The 16758-nt window shown below is 35.8% G+C and overlaps 1 protein-coding gene across 6 annotated transcripts in view; it reads right to left on the bottom strand.

Moving 5' to 3' along the window:
- The window catches only part of Chek1 (checkpoint kinase 1), a 34025-nt gene that overhangs the window by 6601 nt on the left and 10666 nt on the right, over window positions 1–16758 (bottom strand). For all 6 annotated transcript variants that reach the window (XM_010628679.3, XM_033764414.1, XM_033764416.1 and 3 more), the window contains exons 6-8: window positions 10628–10816; window positions 9228–9332; window positions 6267–6362 (exon numbers count right to left, since the gene is read on the bottom strand). In XM_010628679.3, coding sequence (XP_010626981.1) covers window positions 6267–6362; window positions 9228–9332; window positions 10628–10816 — 390 coding nt within the window. The remainder of the gene's footprint in view (window positions 1–6266; window positions 6363–9227; window positions 9333–10627; window positions 10817–16758) is intronic.

Here is a 16758-nt window from a genome sequence, read left to right as displayed (position 1 = left end):
CAGACTGGGCTTGAACTTATGATCCACTGGCCTGGGCCTCTGACAGTGCTGAGATCGTAGGCATGTGTCACCATGTCCAGTTTCTTTTCCTTCTTTGCAGCCTCTCATCAAATATTTGTTCCTCTACTTGAACTATGAAGTTCATGCCCACCTGCCTTCCTGGAGATCTTGATGCCCTTACTTACTCCCTCCCTTTCTTACTCTCTTAAGACTTTCAGACTATTTCACTACTGAATTTATATCCAAAACCATTATAACATGCTTAAGGTTAGCCAATCTTTTTATTGATAAACCCATTCACTCAAATATTTGGATGAATATCCATTCATTTAAATATTTTATTAGTTCTACTACTGCCAGGCATTATTCTATGTACTAAGTATTCAATATGAACAAAACTGACAAAAGTCAATGACCTCTTATATTCCACAGAAAAAAAAATAAAGCAAGTTAAAATTCAAGTAAAGTTAAAATTAAACTTGCTAAACAGTGACAAGTACAACAGAGAAATATAACACGAAGAAGTCCATAGAGGAGATGGGGATTCAGTTTTAAAGTTTTCCTCAATGACAATGAAGTCAATACCCAAAGAAGGTGCGGAATAAGACATAAGGGTAAGTCTCACAGCGGTAAAAGCATTTCTAGGCACAGAGAATAGTTATTATTTTTTTTAAAAAAAAGGGGGTAAAAGTCTATCAAGAGAACAGATAATTGGAGAACAATGAACAGAAAACTATAGTGTATTGCTATAGTGTATGACCATGTGGGGAAAAACTGCAGTAGAACTAAATCTAAAACATAATGAAAGAAACAATATATAAGACCTCACAGAACATGAACTGATCTTAGCCCATATTTTGAGAAGTGAAACACTGAAAGGCTTGAGCAGAACACTGACATATTCTAACTTATTTTTTTATTGGAACACACTGGCAAGATGCCATGTGGGTACCAATGGAGGTGTGAAAAAGTGGTCAGAATCTGAGATTTTTAAAGGTAAAGGTTAATAAAAATTCCTGGTAAGTTGGAAATGAGGTAAAACAGAATGAAAGGATGAAAGATGGTTCAGAGGTTTCTGATATGCCTCACAAGAAGGATGTAGTTGGAAAAGACTAGAAGGAAGAGACAAAGGAGAAAGATCAGGAACTCAGTTTGAGATACATAAAGTTTGAGATGGCCATTATACTCAAGCAAAATTTGAGAAGTTAAATATATGAGTATGGAATTCAGAGAAAAGGCCAAAGTTGATATAACAGTGGTAAGTTATCAACATATAGATTGAATTATAGCAATGAGACACAATAAAATTTAAAAAGTAAATATGGATAAGAAAGGAAAGGAGGTCCATGGTTTGAGTTCTGATGTACTCCAATATTAAGAGACCAGGTAAATGAGAGAACATCATCAAGAGAGACAGAAAAGGAATAGCCTTGAGAAGCATGAAAATAAAGAGAGAGTAATGTTTGGAAATCAAGTGAACAAAGTATTTAAAGTAGGATAGCATGATCAGCTTTGTAAAATACTACTGATCAAACAAAATAAGAGAAGGTCTAAGAACTGATTTGGATTTAGCAACATAAGTCACTGTAACTTTTGACAAAACACTAGTCAGAAAGAAGTTCTCAAAACTAACTTTGAGGTGTTAGAGATAAAAAGAAAATGATGGAATGGTAGAAGAAGTGGCTACAAGAGAAGTTTTATTACTGTTTAGCTTATTAAATACTTTTATCTATTATTTATTTACTTAACTCTCTGTTTTAAAGAGAGAAGAAACAGTATGTTGATACACTGAGAAAGATCCAGTACAGAAGGGAAAATTAAGGCTGCAGGACAAGGAGTTGTTAGACAATGTCCTTTGCGAAAAGTTCATTTCTATGTGGAGCAAATTATTCACAGCAACAAGATATATACTAGAATCTATGAACACAGAGACAGTTGGGCAAGGAGATGATGGTGGGGGCTTGAGAAGTTCCATTCTGCCTGCTTCTATTTCTCCTTGAAATAGGGAGCATTGTTAGCAACTGAGAGTGACACTGGGGAAGGAGGTATTACAGAGAAAAGGGCTAGGAGTGTAACTCAGTGATAGAGTACTTGCTTTGCATGCAGAAGACTGTAGATTCAATCTAAGGCATTGGGGGAAAAAAAGGAAAAGAAGAAGAAAGAAATGTTAAACTACTGTTATTTATTTTGGGGTTGAATATATGCCTAGCATGCATGAGGCCCTGGGTTTATCCCCAGCACTGATAATAAGAAGAAGAAGAAAAAAGGAAGGAGGGAAGGAGGGAGAGAGAGAGGGAGAGAAGGAGGGAGGAGGGAGGAAGGAAGGAAGGAAGGAAGGAAAGAAGCAAGCAAGCAAGCAGAATGGAAAGGGAAGGAGGAGAAGGAGAAATTAAAGTTAAGGGCAAAGGAAAGACATTTAATTGAGAATAACAGGGTAGTAAAAGTGGAGAAAGATAATGTGACTGCAAGGCAGCATTAAAGTCCTACTTGAGATTAGTGGTTCTCAATTTAAAGTGACCACTGTTGGGTATTTTTCTCTGTTATCAGCAGTGCAGTATGAGTGTAGAGAAGATAGAAAACTGGATTAAAACTGGGTTGGGTTAAAAAAAATTTGGGTTAGTTTTTGTCCAGTAAGTGTGATGAAGAAAGAAAAGAGCAAAGAAGCTGAAGATAAAAAGAAAGTTGTTTAAGACTGATGAGGACCTAGAGAGAAAGCATATAAGAGACAATGAAAAGGTGGTAGAATGAACAGATTGCAAGTCCAGGTAAAGTCAGGATTATTGAAATCACAGTACTACAAGGAGGAAGCCAGAAATAAAATACATTGAGAATCAAGGCAGGATATTTAAAGACAAGCTCACTAGAGCCAGATACAATAGCACATACCTATAATCCCAGCTACTCAGGAGGATCACAAGTTTGAGCCCTAGGGATATGGCTCAGTTCAAAAGCCTTGTTTCAGGGTGAAGGGGATGAATGGGTATGGGGAAAAAATAAGAGCCAAGACATATCATGCAAAGGTACAAGATCCCAATGATAAATGTAACTTGTACTGTTTGCTTTAAATGTACCAATAAACAACTGGGAGGAAAAAAAAAGAACAAAAGCCTTGGTTCAATCCCCATTACTGAGAAAAAAAAAAAAAGAAAAGGTCCAACCAGGCGTGGTAGCACAGGCCTGTAATCCTAGCACTTGGAAGGGTGAGGCAGGAGGATCACTTCACCATGAGTTTGAGGCCAACCTGGGTTACATAGTGAGTTTAAGCCTAGCCTGAATTACAGAGCCAGATCTTGTCTCAAACCCCTACCCCTCCAAAAAAGAAAGAGAAGTCCAAGAAACTGTTAAGTCAGAATATTGGAAAGGGATGGGGATTTAGCACAGTGGCACTGCCCCTGCCTCGCACAAGGTCCAGAGTTTGAGCCCCAGTACCAAAAAAAAAAAAAAAAAAAAAAAAAAAAATTAGCATCATTCAAATAAATAGTTAAATTACCAAGAAGCATGACAGAAATAGTATCAAGTCATGTTGGAGATAATGAAAGTATGGCAGGAATTTCAATTTGGAGTTCAAAAGAGGATTATAATGAGGCAACAATGAATGATAGCATCTGATAATATGAGAGGAGGGCCAGGGGTTGAGCTCAGTAATTCCAATGCCTGCCTCACAAGCATGAGATCTTGAATTCCATCCCTAGTACCAAAAAAAAAAAAAAAAAAAAAAAAAACAGAGGAGGCTCAGACAGGACTGCCATGAGTTCAAGGCCATCCTGGGTTAAGACCCTGTCTCAAAAGAAAAAAAAAAAAAAAAAATGGAGAAGGGAAGAATGCAGGAAAAAAAAGGAGAAAGGGCCAATGAGGTACAAGGAGGAATCTTGAGTGATGGTGCATGCCTGTAATACCAACACTCTAGGAGGAGGACTGCAAAGTCAAGTCCAGATTGAGCAATTTAGGGAGATCCTGTCTTAAAATTTAAAAAAAGGCTAGAGGTAGAGCTCAGTGTGAAGGACTTGGGTTCAATCTCCAGAACTGAAAACAAAATAAGGATCAAGGAAGATACCCGCCCTACTTCCAGACCCAAGAGTGAGGGTATAAGAAAGAAAACCTCCACTACTTCAGAGTAAGTAGTGTCCTCAAGGATAAGGTAGGTCCCAATTAGAACAAAAAGGTAAAGGAAACATTGAGAAGAATTAAATTAAAAATTCCTTGTTCACCTCTAGCTATTGTCTTCGCCTCTCCCCCAACAGCCAACGAATGAGTTGTCTACAGCGACCCTAATTCTTTACCGCTCTTTCACACAATTACCATGCTCTAGAATTTACTCCTAACTTTTCACTAAAACTGTCTTGCCCAATCATGAATAACTACATTATAGAATACAGTGGAAAGGCTTCATGTTATTGATCCATTTAGCAGTATATGCCATCATCAGGTACTGTCTTCTCTTAGTCTCCATTATCCCACATTCTCCAGATGTTCCTTTCTCCCCTCTCTACTCTGTTTCCCTGGTCTCCACCCACCACTTAAACACTGGCATTTCTTAAAATTTCCTATACTTAATTTCACTTACCATCATGCTTTAACTCTTCAAACTGACATCTCAGGGTAAGTCTTATTTGAATTACCCACACACACACTACTAAGCAGTTTTTACTCAGCTCTTCAAATTCAAGATATTAAAAATCAAACACTCTGTGGTACAAATGCTTGCCTAGCATGTGCAAGGGTCTGGGCTCAACGTCTAGTACAATAAAAATAAACTTTTAAAACCATTAAAAAAAAAAAATCAAAATTTTCCCTGCCAGGAAAGGTGGTGCACACCTACAATCCCAGCACTTAGGAGGCTGAGGCAAGAAGATCACTGGAAGTTCAAGCCCAGCATGGGGTACATGAGTTCAAGAAGAGCCTGAACTACATAGCAACTCCTGGTATCAAAAAAGAGAAAGAAAACAGAAAATTCCCCCCAAATCTGTTTCTCCTTGAGTTATCAAAACCAGAACCTAGAAGTCATTACTGTTCATTTTCCATATCTAAATAATCAATTCTGCTCCTCAAACGTCTTTGCATTTTTTTCTCCAATCCTACTACTACCCTGCTCCAACAAGCTACTGTCTTCTCACACATCAACTACTTCTAAAAAAGCTGATACCACTCTTAACCTCTTCCTAGTCATCAAAAACAATGACAAAGGAGTTGTAGCCACAAAGCCCTTTTTAAACTAAATATAAGGCCTTGACATTTTCTTGCTTAACATCTCTCAAGTTTTCCTAATGGACTTAAACCAAAGCCCAGAATTCTAAGCATCATACATACACAACACCATCCTCCTTGTAAGTTGGCTGCTGTTTGCCTTTTAGCTACCATCTCAGAAAATGCTCTCCCTCTCCTGTTTTCTTTTCCTTTTTTCTTTTGTACTGGGAATCTAACTCAGTACCTTGCACTTGCCAGGCAGATGTAAAGCTACTGAGCTAAATCTCCAGCCCCTCTTCCTCTTCCATTTCTTGAATTACTCATTTACTTCACAAACTTACTGAGTGTCTACAATATGCCTCAAATATGCTAACCACTGGTGAGATGATGAAGAATACTGATGAGGTTCATGCCATAATGGCCTTCTTTCAAGTTCCTCAAATATTCCAGACATAATAAATCTAATACTATATTTTCTGAAGGCTTCCTCTGCTCAGTATCAAATCGGTAACTTATATTCCCTGTCTGTTTTTTTTTTTTTGGTACCTGGATCGAACTCGGGACCTTGCACTTGCAAGACAGGCAGCAGAACCACTGAGCTAAATCCCCGGCCCTTACATTCCCTGTCTATCTCCTCTTTAATCTTCAAATCTTAGATCTCATGCCATTTCCTCAGGAAGAAAATTCTTCATTTAAGACTTAAGATTTGATCAAACACTTAGCTATATAGTACCCCAACATTCCCTTTGTAGTTATTAATAAACAAAATTACTTTCTGTATTTGTTTTTCCTATTAGACATTAAAATTTCCACCAGGATAGAGACCATATCGTTCTAGAGTTGACTTGTGATACCAACTTTGCAATTACCATTCTTTCTATTTTTTGGTTTAAGAAAAGGTCTCACTACATAGTTCAAGCTGGCCTTGAACTCACTATGTAGCCCAAATTGGCCTCAAAATTATAGCTATTCTCCTGCCCAGGCTCTTGAGAACTGGGATTACAGATGTGTGTCACCATGCCCAGCTACAAATAATGTTCTTTCATAGAGAAAAGTGCTTGAATTTTAAGAGTATTTATTACCTTTCTTAAGTGGTTTGTTGTACCATCTATCTTTTTTGATGTCTGGAATGGTAATCCTTACTGATGGATTCTCAACTAGGATTTTATGCAGCAGAGCTGAAAACAACATTAAAACATTTATAAGAGTCATGCAGTTTATAAAACCTTAGGTCTTGTATTAAGAAACATATTCTTTTTTGGCCTCCTTATGTCTAAGTATTGTTTTCAAGGCAGCAAAAGAATAGAGCTCCCAAGGGGCTGGGGATTTAGCTCAGTGGTGCTAGCACCTGTCTCACAAGTGCAAGGCCCTGAGTTTGATCCCTGGTACCAAAGAAAAAAACCTAACAAATTATTCCTTTAATTTCATGTAGTTATTCTTTGCTGTGTCTCTACTTTAGAATATTCTTTCCAGATTCTAATTCTCAATTGTTTTTGAATAAGAAGTGGAATTGCTTCTCCCCATGACATTAACAAGACATTAAAAAACAAAAAAAATAAACCAAACTCTTAATCATTTGTAACACCAAATTTCATTGCTCTAATGTCATGGAAGAAATAAGCAAACCCAGGATCTTGAATTTGCCAGGCAGGCGCTGAACCATTGAGCCAGATTCCTAGCTCATTCACACTTTTATAAAGAAAGTTTATTCATCAGTAACTTTTTAGGAGACAGTAATATAACCAACCATCATTCTAAGGCTTTTTAATTACCTTGATAAAGAATTCATACATCTCTGTGGGGGGATGAGGATGATCAAAATATTATAAACATGCATGAAAATATATCACTTTGAAACAAATCCAGTATTTTATAAAACTGATAGGTAATCATGTATATTTTTTTGAAAGAATGCATTTGTCTTGCAATACCAAAATGATTTTCTAATAAATCAAAGACTTAAATGTAAAACTAAAGGCATAAAACATTAAATGAAAACATAGGGAAACCTTAAAAGAATATATTAGGGATAAAAAAGACCTTTCCAAATATGACAATATAGTCAGAAACTACGAATAACAGAATTATAGATTTGAAAATTATAAAATTTTACATTCAGTGATACCTCAGTTGTTGAATGGCTCCAAGCTTAAACTTTCCACTGCAGGATTCAAACAACAAAATTCAAAAAAATCTGCTCCACGTTTGTTAACTTTGTGTCAAACTGAAAATCTAACGGGCCAGGGGATTTAACTCAGTGGTTCCACCACCTACTTGGCAAGAGCAATGACCAGAGTTTGATCCCCGGTACCAAAAAATAAAACAAAAACAAAGAAAATCTGACAATAAGCCTATACCGGCAGAGTGAGTCACCATTGTCTCTCCTGGGACACAAGGGGATAACACTTCATCTAAGTATACTCTTGCCCACACAACAGTGCATTAAAACAGTTATTATGAGCTGGGCATGGTGGCACACGCCTGTAATCCCAGCACTTGGGAGGCTGAGGCAAGAGTATTGCTGTGGGTTCGAGACCAGCCTGGGCCACATAGTGAGTTCCAGGTCATTCTCAACTACATAATGAGACCCTGTCTCAAAAAACCAAAAAAAAGGGAGAAAAAAAAAAAAAGAAAAAAAACAAAAACAAAAACCAAAAACAACAAAAAAAGTTATTGCTTTTTTGTTTTTGTACTTTTAGTGCAAAATATCATAACCATTGTGTCCCAAAAAAGTTAATGATACCAGCAATAAAGCTAAGAGGAAAATTATGAAAAGTGGAACAGACTTAAAGAAATCACTGCAAAATTTGATAAAATCCTGTACAAAGGAAGTCATAAGTAATTTTTGGGCCTCAGAACCAGTTATTTGGTTTTCCATTATTTCTTAGGGGAAAAATATGTTCAGTTTTTTAACTTTTCAGTGTGTTTAAACAAATAATGGGACAAACTGAGTTCGACAACTGAGGTATCTCTGTGTATTTCTACATATTATCAAAGTAACAAAATGAAAATAAACGACAAATTGTAGAAAATATTTGCAATATATGCAAAGGTCAAATGACAATTTTTTTAATTTAAAGAAAGTCTTCAAAGGATAAGAAAAACAATATAAATCTCCTTGCCAAAACTGGGCAAAATTGACAAGAAACTAATAAATATGCAAAGTATATGCAATTTCATTACCATTAAATTTAAAACAAAAATCAGCATCATTGGCAGACCTCTTAGATTAAATTCTATAATATAAACTGATGAGATGGTGATAACATTATGAAATGGTACAAACATCTTGTTGAGTAATTTGGCAAAGTAAGTCACAGTATTTAAAATTATATTTATCCTTGACCCTATAATATTGCAAAAATATTAGGGATTTTAAAATATTAAGTTCAATAGTTATAAGGGTAATAAGGGGGTAAGCCACAAAATTTTAAGGATGTATGCATAGATTAAATTACATAAATGCCTTGCAGGGCTGGGGATTTATTTAGCTCAGTGGTTCTGCTGCCTGCCTTGAAAGCGGAAGGTTCCAAGTTCGATCCCTAATACCAAAACAAACAAAAAAAAAACCAAAACATAGGTGCCTTTCATATTTCTTTTTCAACAGTGAGAATTTAGGAAAAAATCTAAATCTCCTACAAAGAGAAATGAATTAGTAAGGTATACCCATATTGCAGAATAACATCACAGCCTTTAAAAACAATGATGTAGACATGGAAAATGTTCACAGAACATGAAAATCAAAACACAGGTTATCAAAAATATGAATGATTTCATTTTATGTAAAAATATATTTATAAATAATATACACACATAACAGGCATCTCTTATATATAAAACAAAGAACAGAAGCACATATCAGAATCTCCTTAAAAGTATTTCTGACTTCACCAATAAGATTTTTTTCTTAATTTTTAATTATATTTTCTGACTTATCTAGGATATGTTATTTATATATTGATTTACAAGTTAAAAAAGAAAATAATTCAAATTGCATTTCATTATCTAAGAAATCAATAATTTTAATCAAGATAACCCATTACCTAGAGGAGCAGAATCAATTTTTTTCCAAGGGTTGAGGTATGTCTTTTTTTCTTTCCAATCAGAATATTCCTGACAACTATCACTGGGCTGGTCCCATGGCAATTCTAAAAAAGAAACAAATCAGTTTTTTGAATATTCATGTAGTTATTTATAAAGATTTCAAGGGAAAATAATATGGAAATCTATAAAACATTTTCTCCAAATTAATTCAATGCTTTACAAACTAAACACTACTTGTTAAGAAGCCAGGCCATGACTCAATAATAATTAAAGACACATATCATCAAATATAGACTGTCTGTGCTGGACATGGTGGCACACGCCTCTAATGCCAGCAATTGGGAGGCTGAAGCAAGAGGACTGCCTCAAATTTGAGGCCAATCTGGGATGCACTGTGAGTATGAGGTCAGCCTGGACTATATTGTGAGACCTTGTCTCAAAAAACAAAACAAAACACTACACTTCAATGTTAAAGGCACCTTAAAAATAGAGGAACCATTTCTGGCCCTACAAATGACAGCTAAGAGGAAACAGGGTGACAGATCTTTTGCAAATGGGAAGGGGATCTAGAAATGGAGGGAGGGGAAAGGGCAAATAAAAAGAATTAAGATTATGTTACCAATTCCACATGATAAATGTAATCATTATGTACTGCAATCATGTACTAATAAAAAAAGTGTTTACATGAAACTAAAAAGAGCTGGTTGCAGTGATTATTCATTTGTTTTTTAATGTTTTTATTCATTTAATAGCTATATATACCTCATTTTAAAAACCTTTTGGATCACAATTTCCAAGTAACTTATAAATTAGTTACTACATGCAATGGACTACATGTTTGTTTTCCCCAAATAATCTGCATACTGGAATCCTAATCTACAACATGATACAGTGTTCAGAGACAAAGTCTTTGGGAGGTGAACAGGTCTCTTAGGGTGGAAACCTTCACAAACGAATTTGTGTTATTAAAAAAAAATACTGAACGGCTGGAGATTTAGCTCCGTGGTTTCGAGGCCTGCCTCGCAAGCACAAGGACCTGAATTTGATCCCCAATACCAAAAAAAAAAAAAAACGATTTTTTTTGAATGCCTTACTTTTGCTCTCTCTGCTCTGTCATGAGAATACAGTAAGACAGCCATTTCATCTGCAAGCCAGGAATAGGTCCCTCACCAGATCTTGATCATGCTTGTACACTGACACAAACTTCTAGCCTCCAGAATGTCTAAAATAAGTCTGTTTTGTACAAGCAACTCTAGTCTATTACTGTTAAAGCAGCCCAAACTGGTTAAGAAACAATTAAAATGCTATTATATAAATATAGATTCCCCTTAAATTATTTTGGTAAGCAAATCTGACTTTCCATAAGACAGGAGTTGTATAATGATTAAATGGCTCTTACCTCCAGCCAACATGGCAGTAAGCACTATTCCACAGGACCAAACATCAACTGGTTCTGCGTGAAATTCCTTTCTCTTTAGAAGTTCTGGAGCAACATAAGGTAAAGTACCACACATCTTGTTCAATAAACGCTCACGATCATTATGCCGAAACACTGTGGCCAAGCCAAAGTCAGAGATTTTTAGATTATCTATGAGAAAAAAAAAAAAAGGCACTGAATACAAATTTGCAAACAAATACACTTACAGAAATTAAGTTTCACTGAAAATATTGTTGGTGTTACTTAAGGTTTATAGAACTTTTCTACCTTGAAATGATCAAACAAAATTTTTATTTTAAAAAGAAAAATGAAAATACATCATCTATGCAAAAACTTGGAAAAGGCTTTACGTTTCCTATTAAGAAATATTAAGATGAGCGCCATCGCTCTAGCACCAGGAGGGCTGCCTGGGCCCCGATCCACTGTGGGAAGGATAGCCACACCTTCCCCTACCAGGAGCCGCCATCACTCCAGCACCAGGAAGGTAGCCGTGAGGGCGCCCCTGAACCCCAACAACTCCCCTACACACACACACACACCCGCGCACTCTCAGACCTCCTGAATGAGCCAGTCTTTGGACCCACTCTGCAGAGACAGAGGTGGTCATAGAGGGTATTTTTCTGAGTTCCCAACATTGAATATATTTAAAGAAAGGGCGTGGGAAACCTGTAGTGGAATGGTGTGGAGTTCAACCGTTCAGAAGGTTGGAGAACTCAATCTGGGCCATGCAGCCTGAGGTCAGTCTGCGTCATGGGGTTCAGCCATCAGCTAATTGAGATCAGGGGTCGTGCATCCTCACGATGTCTGAGCCATTAAATGGTAAATATACTATATTGAAAAGTTTGTTCACTACAGACATGTTCTGGACTGCTTCTTGATTTCAATTTATTTCAAATGGTTTAAGGGTGATAGACTAGTGACTACCACAGGCGGTCAGCTTCCAAGTTGTGCTTGATCATAATGTGTTGCTGATTGTATCAGTTGGGATAAAGGATTGTGGTGCATTCGATGAGCTGTTTTCTCTGATGTTATGAAGATGAAATTGTCTGTGGGTGGTTAGAGACCCAGAAGCTAGGGCACAACTATATCAGGAAGATTTGGGTGATAACCCAGAGATTAAACCAAGGACAGCCCAACAACAAAAATAAAAATGAGAAAACACTTAAGCAAGACATAAAGACAGACTTCCAGTTCACCAATGGCAAACAGTAGGGCAAATGAGGATGAAAAGGCCGATAGTGAACCACCAGGACAACCTGAACTCAAAGCACAGGAAGTAACAAAACAGATCAATCAGGCTCTAGAAAAATTCTAATCAGAAATAATTTCCCAGATAACCATAGAGATGGTGAGCAAAATGAAAGTCTTGATTCGAGACTCTAGAACAGAAAATGACAAAAAAATAGATGAGCTCAGCACCACAATAGAAGCCATGAAGGCCCAGCATAAGAAAGAAATGGAAACAATAAACGCCCAACATAGGAAAGAAATGGAATCCATAAAACAGATTCAAACAGATATCCAGGAGATTAAACACTCCACTGAAAGTGTATGCAACAGAATAAAAGAATGCAAAGATAGAATCTCAGATAAGATTGCAGTCAGTGACCATGAAAAGAGGGGTCTCTTAAAAACAGTAGGGGATCATGAGAAATTGATCCCCTCGATCATCAGGAACTCCTAGATGATGCAAAGAAGAATAACATAAGACTGATAGGAATCCATGAAGTAGCAGGAGAAAATACAAATGACTTTAAAAAGCTGTTCACAGAATTAATGACAGAAAACTTCCCAAACAGAGGGGAAGAATTTGACATTCAGATAACTGAGGCATATAGGACCCCAACCAGCCACAATCAAAAAAAATCTACACCTAGAAATATAATAATCAAGATCCCAGAAACCCAACAGAAAAACAAAATACTACAAGCAGTAAGAGAAAAGAAACAAATCACATATAAAGGAAAGTCCATCAGAATCACAGCAGACTTTTCAACACAAACCCTTGGGCAGGGAGAGCCTGGAGTGAGATATTTCAAGTACTAAAAGAGAACAACCTCCAACCTAGACTGATGTATCCTTCAAAGCTCTCTTTCAAAATGGATGGGGAAATAAGATACTTCCAAGACAAAGAACACCTGAGAAACTACATGAATACCAAACCAGCACTACAAGGAATTCTAAACAAGATCCTAGAAAAAGACAATGAAGTCAATAAAACCATGAGGCCCAACAGAGCAAATCAAATAGCCAAGGCAAGAAATTAAAAGGAGAAGGTGAAAAAGTAAAAAGAGTCAACAAAAGACCATAACAGGACAATAATAAGTCAGTACATATCAGTTAAAACCATCAATGTCAATGGCCTCAACTCACCAATCAAGAGTAATAGACTGGCAGAATGGAGTAAGAAGCAAAATCCAACAATATGTTGCATACAAGAAACACACCTATTGCAAAAAGAAGCCCATAGACTGAAAGTGAAAGGATGGAAAACAATTCTCCATGTGACAGGAGCCCAGAAAAAAGGCAGGGGTAGCAATCTTATTTGCAGACAAAGTAAATTTCAAACCAAAACTGATTCTAGTATTATAGATGTAGGACGGTGCTGTATCATACCTCTGTGAATGTAAAATATCTTGTACCTGCGTTATGATACATAGTAGCGACCGTGCTTTATCAGAGCTATTTGTAATGATGTTACTCTAGAATGTTCTCTCTCCAGATGATGATTAAGATGTTAATAAAAAAAAATGGTGCCAGGTACCACAGCAGCAACAGAACTTTGCTGTTTTCTGGGTATTATTCTCTTTGTTTTTTGTTTTTGTTTTTTTTTTAATGGAGTGTGCTGAATGGCTGTAATTTTGTTCAGATGACTGCAGAACCTGGAAAAGCTGTTGCTACTGATGCATAACATACTGCTATTATTGATCTTTTTATATAAATATAAATATATACATATATATATAATTTGAATTTTTGGAAACTTTACCTGTGCTGTCAACTTTGGAAAAAGTTATCCCAATTTACTGTGTTGAGGTGGCATTGTACAGAAATTAACAGCCATATTGGTCTAGAAATGTTAATTTTTTTTTTTCCATTTCTACAGGGGTAATGCACTGTATTAAATATGTAAGATTATATCTACATGGGTTTGATTACAGAAACTAATAAAGTATTCTCTAAATAATGAAAATAAGAATAAGACTATAAGAGCAAGAAGAAATTTAAATATGTTTGGGGACCATTTTCATCTCCAGAATTAAGGATTATTTTAATGTTACATCATTCCCTTTTCTCTTTTACTTTCCTTTTTAGTTTTATTTTAGGATTCCCTATTTTTAATGTTCATATAGAGATTTCTTTAACTGAAATACCGAATAGTTTCTCTGGTGTGAAAAACTATAATAGTACACAAGATCCTAATGAGATAATTAATAATGTGTAATAGGAAGTAAAGGGCTAAAGGTGTAGGGAAAGTGGGAATGGTACAAGGGGAATAAGGGAAAAGAAAAAAATGTGAGAAAATGAAAAAAATGGAATGAAAGTGTTTGTAAATGGGGAGGGGAGGAGGGGGTGAAGGGAGGTAGGGACAAGGGGGAAAAAATGAGAACCAAGACCTGTCATGTAAAGGTACAAGATCCCAGTAATGAATGTAACTGTACTGTATACCTAGCATGTACCAATAAAATCAATTAAAAAAATTTTAAAAAAGAACACCTAAGCAAATTAACAAACACCAAATAACCAGTGCTTCAAAGTGTTCTGAAGGATATTCTAGAAACAGATAACAAGCATTATAACTCCATGAACCCCAAAAGAATGAATTCACAAGGCAAGACAAAAATCAAAGAGGAGGAGAAAGGAAGGGAGCCAGTATCAGAAAACAACATGACAAGGATTAGTCAATATATATCAGTTAGAACAATCAATATTAATGGTCTCAATTCACCAACTGAAAGAAATAGACAGGCAAAAAAAAAAAAGAAAAGAAACAGACTGACAAAATGGATCAAGAAGCAGATCCAACAATATGCTGCATACAAAAAACACATTTAATTAAAAAACAAATTCATAAACTGAAAGTCACAGGATGGAATACAATATCCCATGAAACAGGAACCCAGAAAGAAGCAGAGGTAGTTATTCTATTTGTAAACAAGGTTGATTTCAAGCCAAGACTGATTGAGACAGACAAAGAATGGATGAAGGGAAGACAGGGGAATGGGGAAAAAATAAGAACCAAGATACATCATGTAAAAGTACAAAATCCCAATAATGAATGCAAAGGTATTGTATACCTAAAATGTACCAATAAACTTAATGGAAAAAAAAAGAGACAAAGGTCATTACATCCTTGTAAAGAGAACAATCCAATGGCAAGAGATAACAATCATAAATACATATGCGCCAAATAGCAGTGCACAAAACAAATATTAATGGGCATGAAAAATTAAATGAGGGGCTGGGGATTTAGCTCAAGGCACTGCGCCTGCCTTGTAAGCACAGGATTTTGAGTTTGACTGCTGGTACCAAAAAAAAAAAAAAAAAAAAAAAAAAAAAAAAAAACAAAATGTAATAGGGAACATCAATAACCCACTATCACAAATATACAGATCAACTAGACAAAAAAATCAACAAAGAAACATGAGAACTGAACCAAACTTTTGAACAAATGGAATTAGTAGAAGCCTACAGAGTGTTCTTCCCCACATGAGCAAAATACACATTCTTCTCAGCTGCAAATGGGACATTGTGCAAAAGAGACCACATACTAGCTCATAGAACGTGCTTAAGTAAATGCAAAGGAATTAAAATTATCCCCTGCATATTATCAGACCATAGTACAATGAAATTGAAAATCAGTGGTAGAAGAAACAAAAAAAAACTTCATAAATACATGGAAATTTAACAACACCCTCCTGAACAAGCAATAGGTTACAGATGGAATTAAAGAAGAATTAGACACTTTCTACAATTAAACAATGCCAGTACCACACACCAGAAAATGGGGAATGCAATAAAATCAGTTCTACAAGGGAAATTTATAGCAGTGAATTCCCATATCAGGAAAACAGAGCAGGGTTAAATAAACAGTCTAATGTTGAACTTCAAGCTTCTAGAAAAAGAAGAGCAAGTCAAGTCCAAAGCTCATGAGGGAGGAAAGTACACAGATCATAGCAGAAATTACTGCGATAAAGACTAAGAAAAAAAACAAAAAAATGAATCAAAGAGTTGGTTCTTTGAAAGATTAAAAATTGACAAACCTTCAGCCAACTTTATTTTTAAAAAAAATCAAAGAAAAGATGCAAATCCAGCAATTAGGAATAAAAAGAATGAAATCACAACAGATCCTGCAGAAATTGAGAAAATCAACAATACCTACTTCAAGAACCTGTATTCTAATAAGATGGAAAATACAGAAGAAATGGAGATTTCTAGATACCTATGAATTACCAAAGATGAATCAAGAAGATACAAAAATTCTAAAGAACTAGTATTAGTCAATGAAACTAAAAGTGTAATTAAAAACCTACCAACAAAGAAATGCCCAGGCCCTGACAGATTCTCTACTGAATTCTGCAAGAAATTTAGGGAAGACCTCATGTTTCTACTTTTCAAACTCTTTAATGAAATTGAAAGGGAAGCAATACTCCCAAATTCATTCCTGGAAGCAAGCATTACCCTGATACCAAAATCAGAAAAGGATCCAATCAAAAAAGAGAACTACAGGTCAATTTCCCTAGTGAACAGACACAAAAATCCTCCATAAAATACTGGGAAACAGAATGCATCAAATTATCAAGAAGGTTATACCCCATGACCAACTAGGATTCATCCTAGGGATGCAGGGAAACATAAGCAAATCAATAAATATAATACACTATATTAACAGAGCCAAGGACAAAAACCATATGATCATCTCAATAGATGCAGAAAAAGCATTAGACAAAGACCAACACCCATTCATGAAAAAAAAAACCCCACAGAAAATTGGAGTCTTTATCTCAGTCTAATAAAAGACATCTATGACAAACAGCCAGCATCATACTAAATGGACAAAAACTGAAATCATTCACTCTAAAATCAGGAAC

The sequence above is a fragment of the Fukomys damarensis genome, unplaced genomic scaffold (genome assembly GCF_012274545.1).
Source record: "Fukomys damarensis isolate Sample0158 unplaced genomic scaffold, DMR_v1.0_HiC HiC_scaffold_16, whole genome shotgun sequence".
NCBI classification, from domain to species: domain Eukaryota; kingdom Metazoa; phylum Chordata; class Mammalia; order Rodentia; family Bathyergidae; genus Fukomys; species Fukomys damarensis.
Note: the sequence above shows the minus strand (reverse complement) of the source record. Positions and strands in the feature narration are given on the sequence as shown.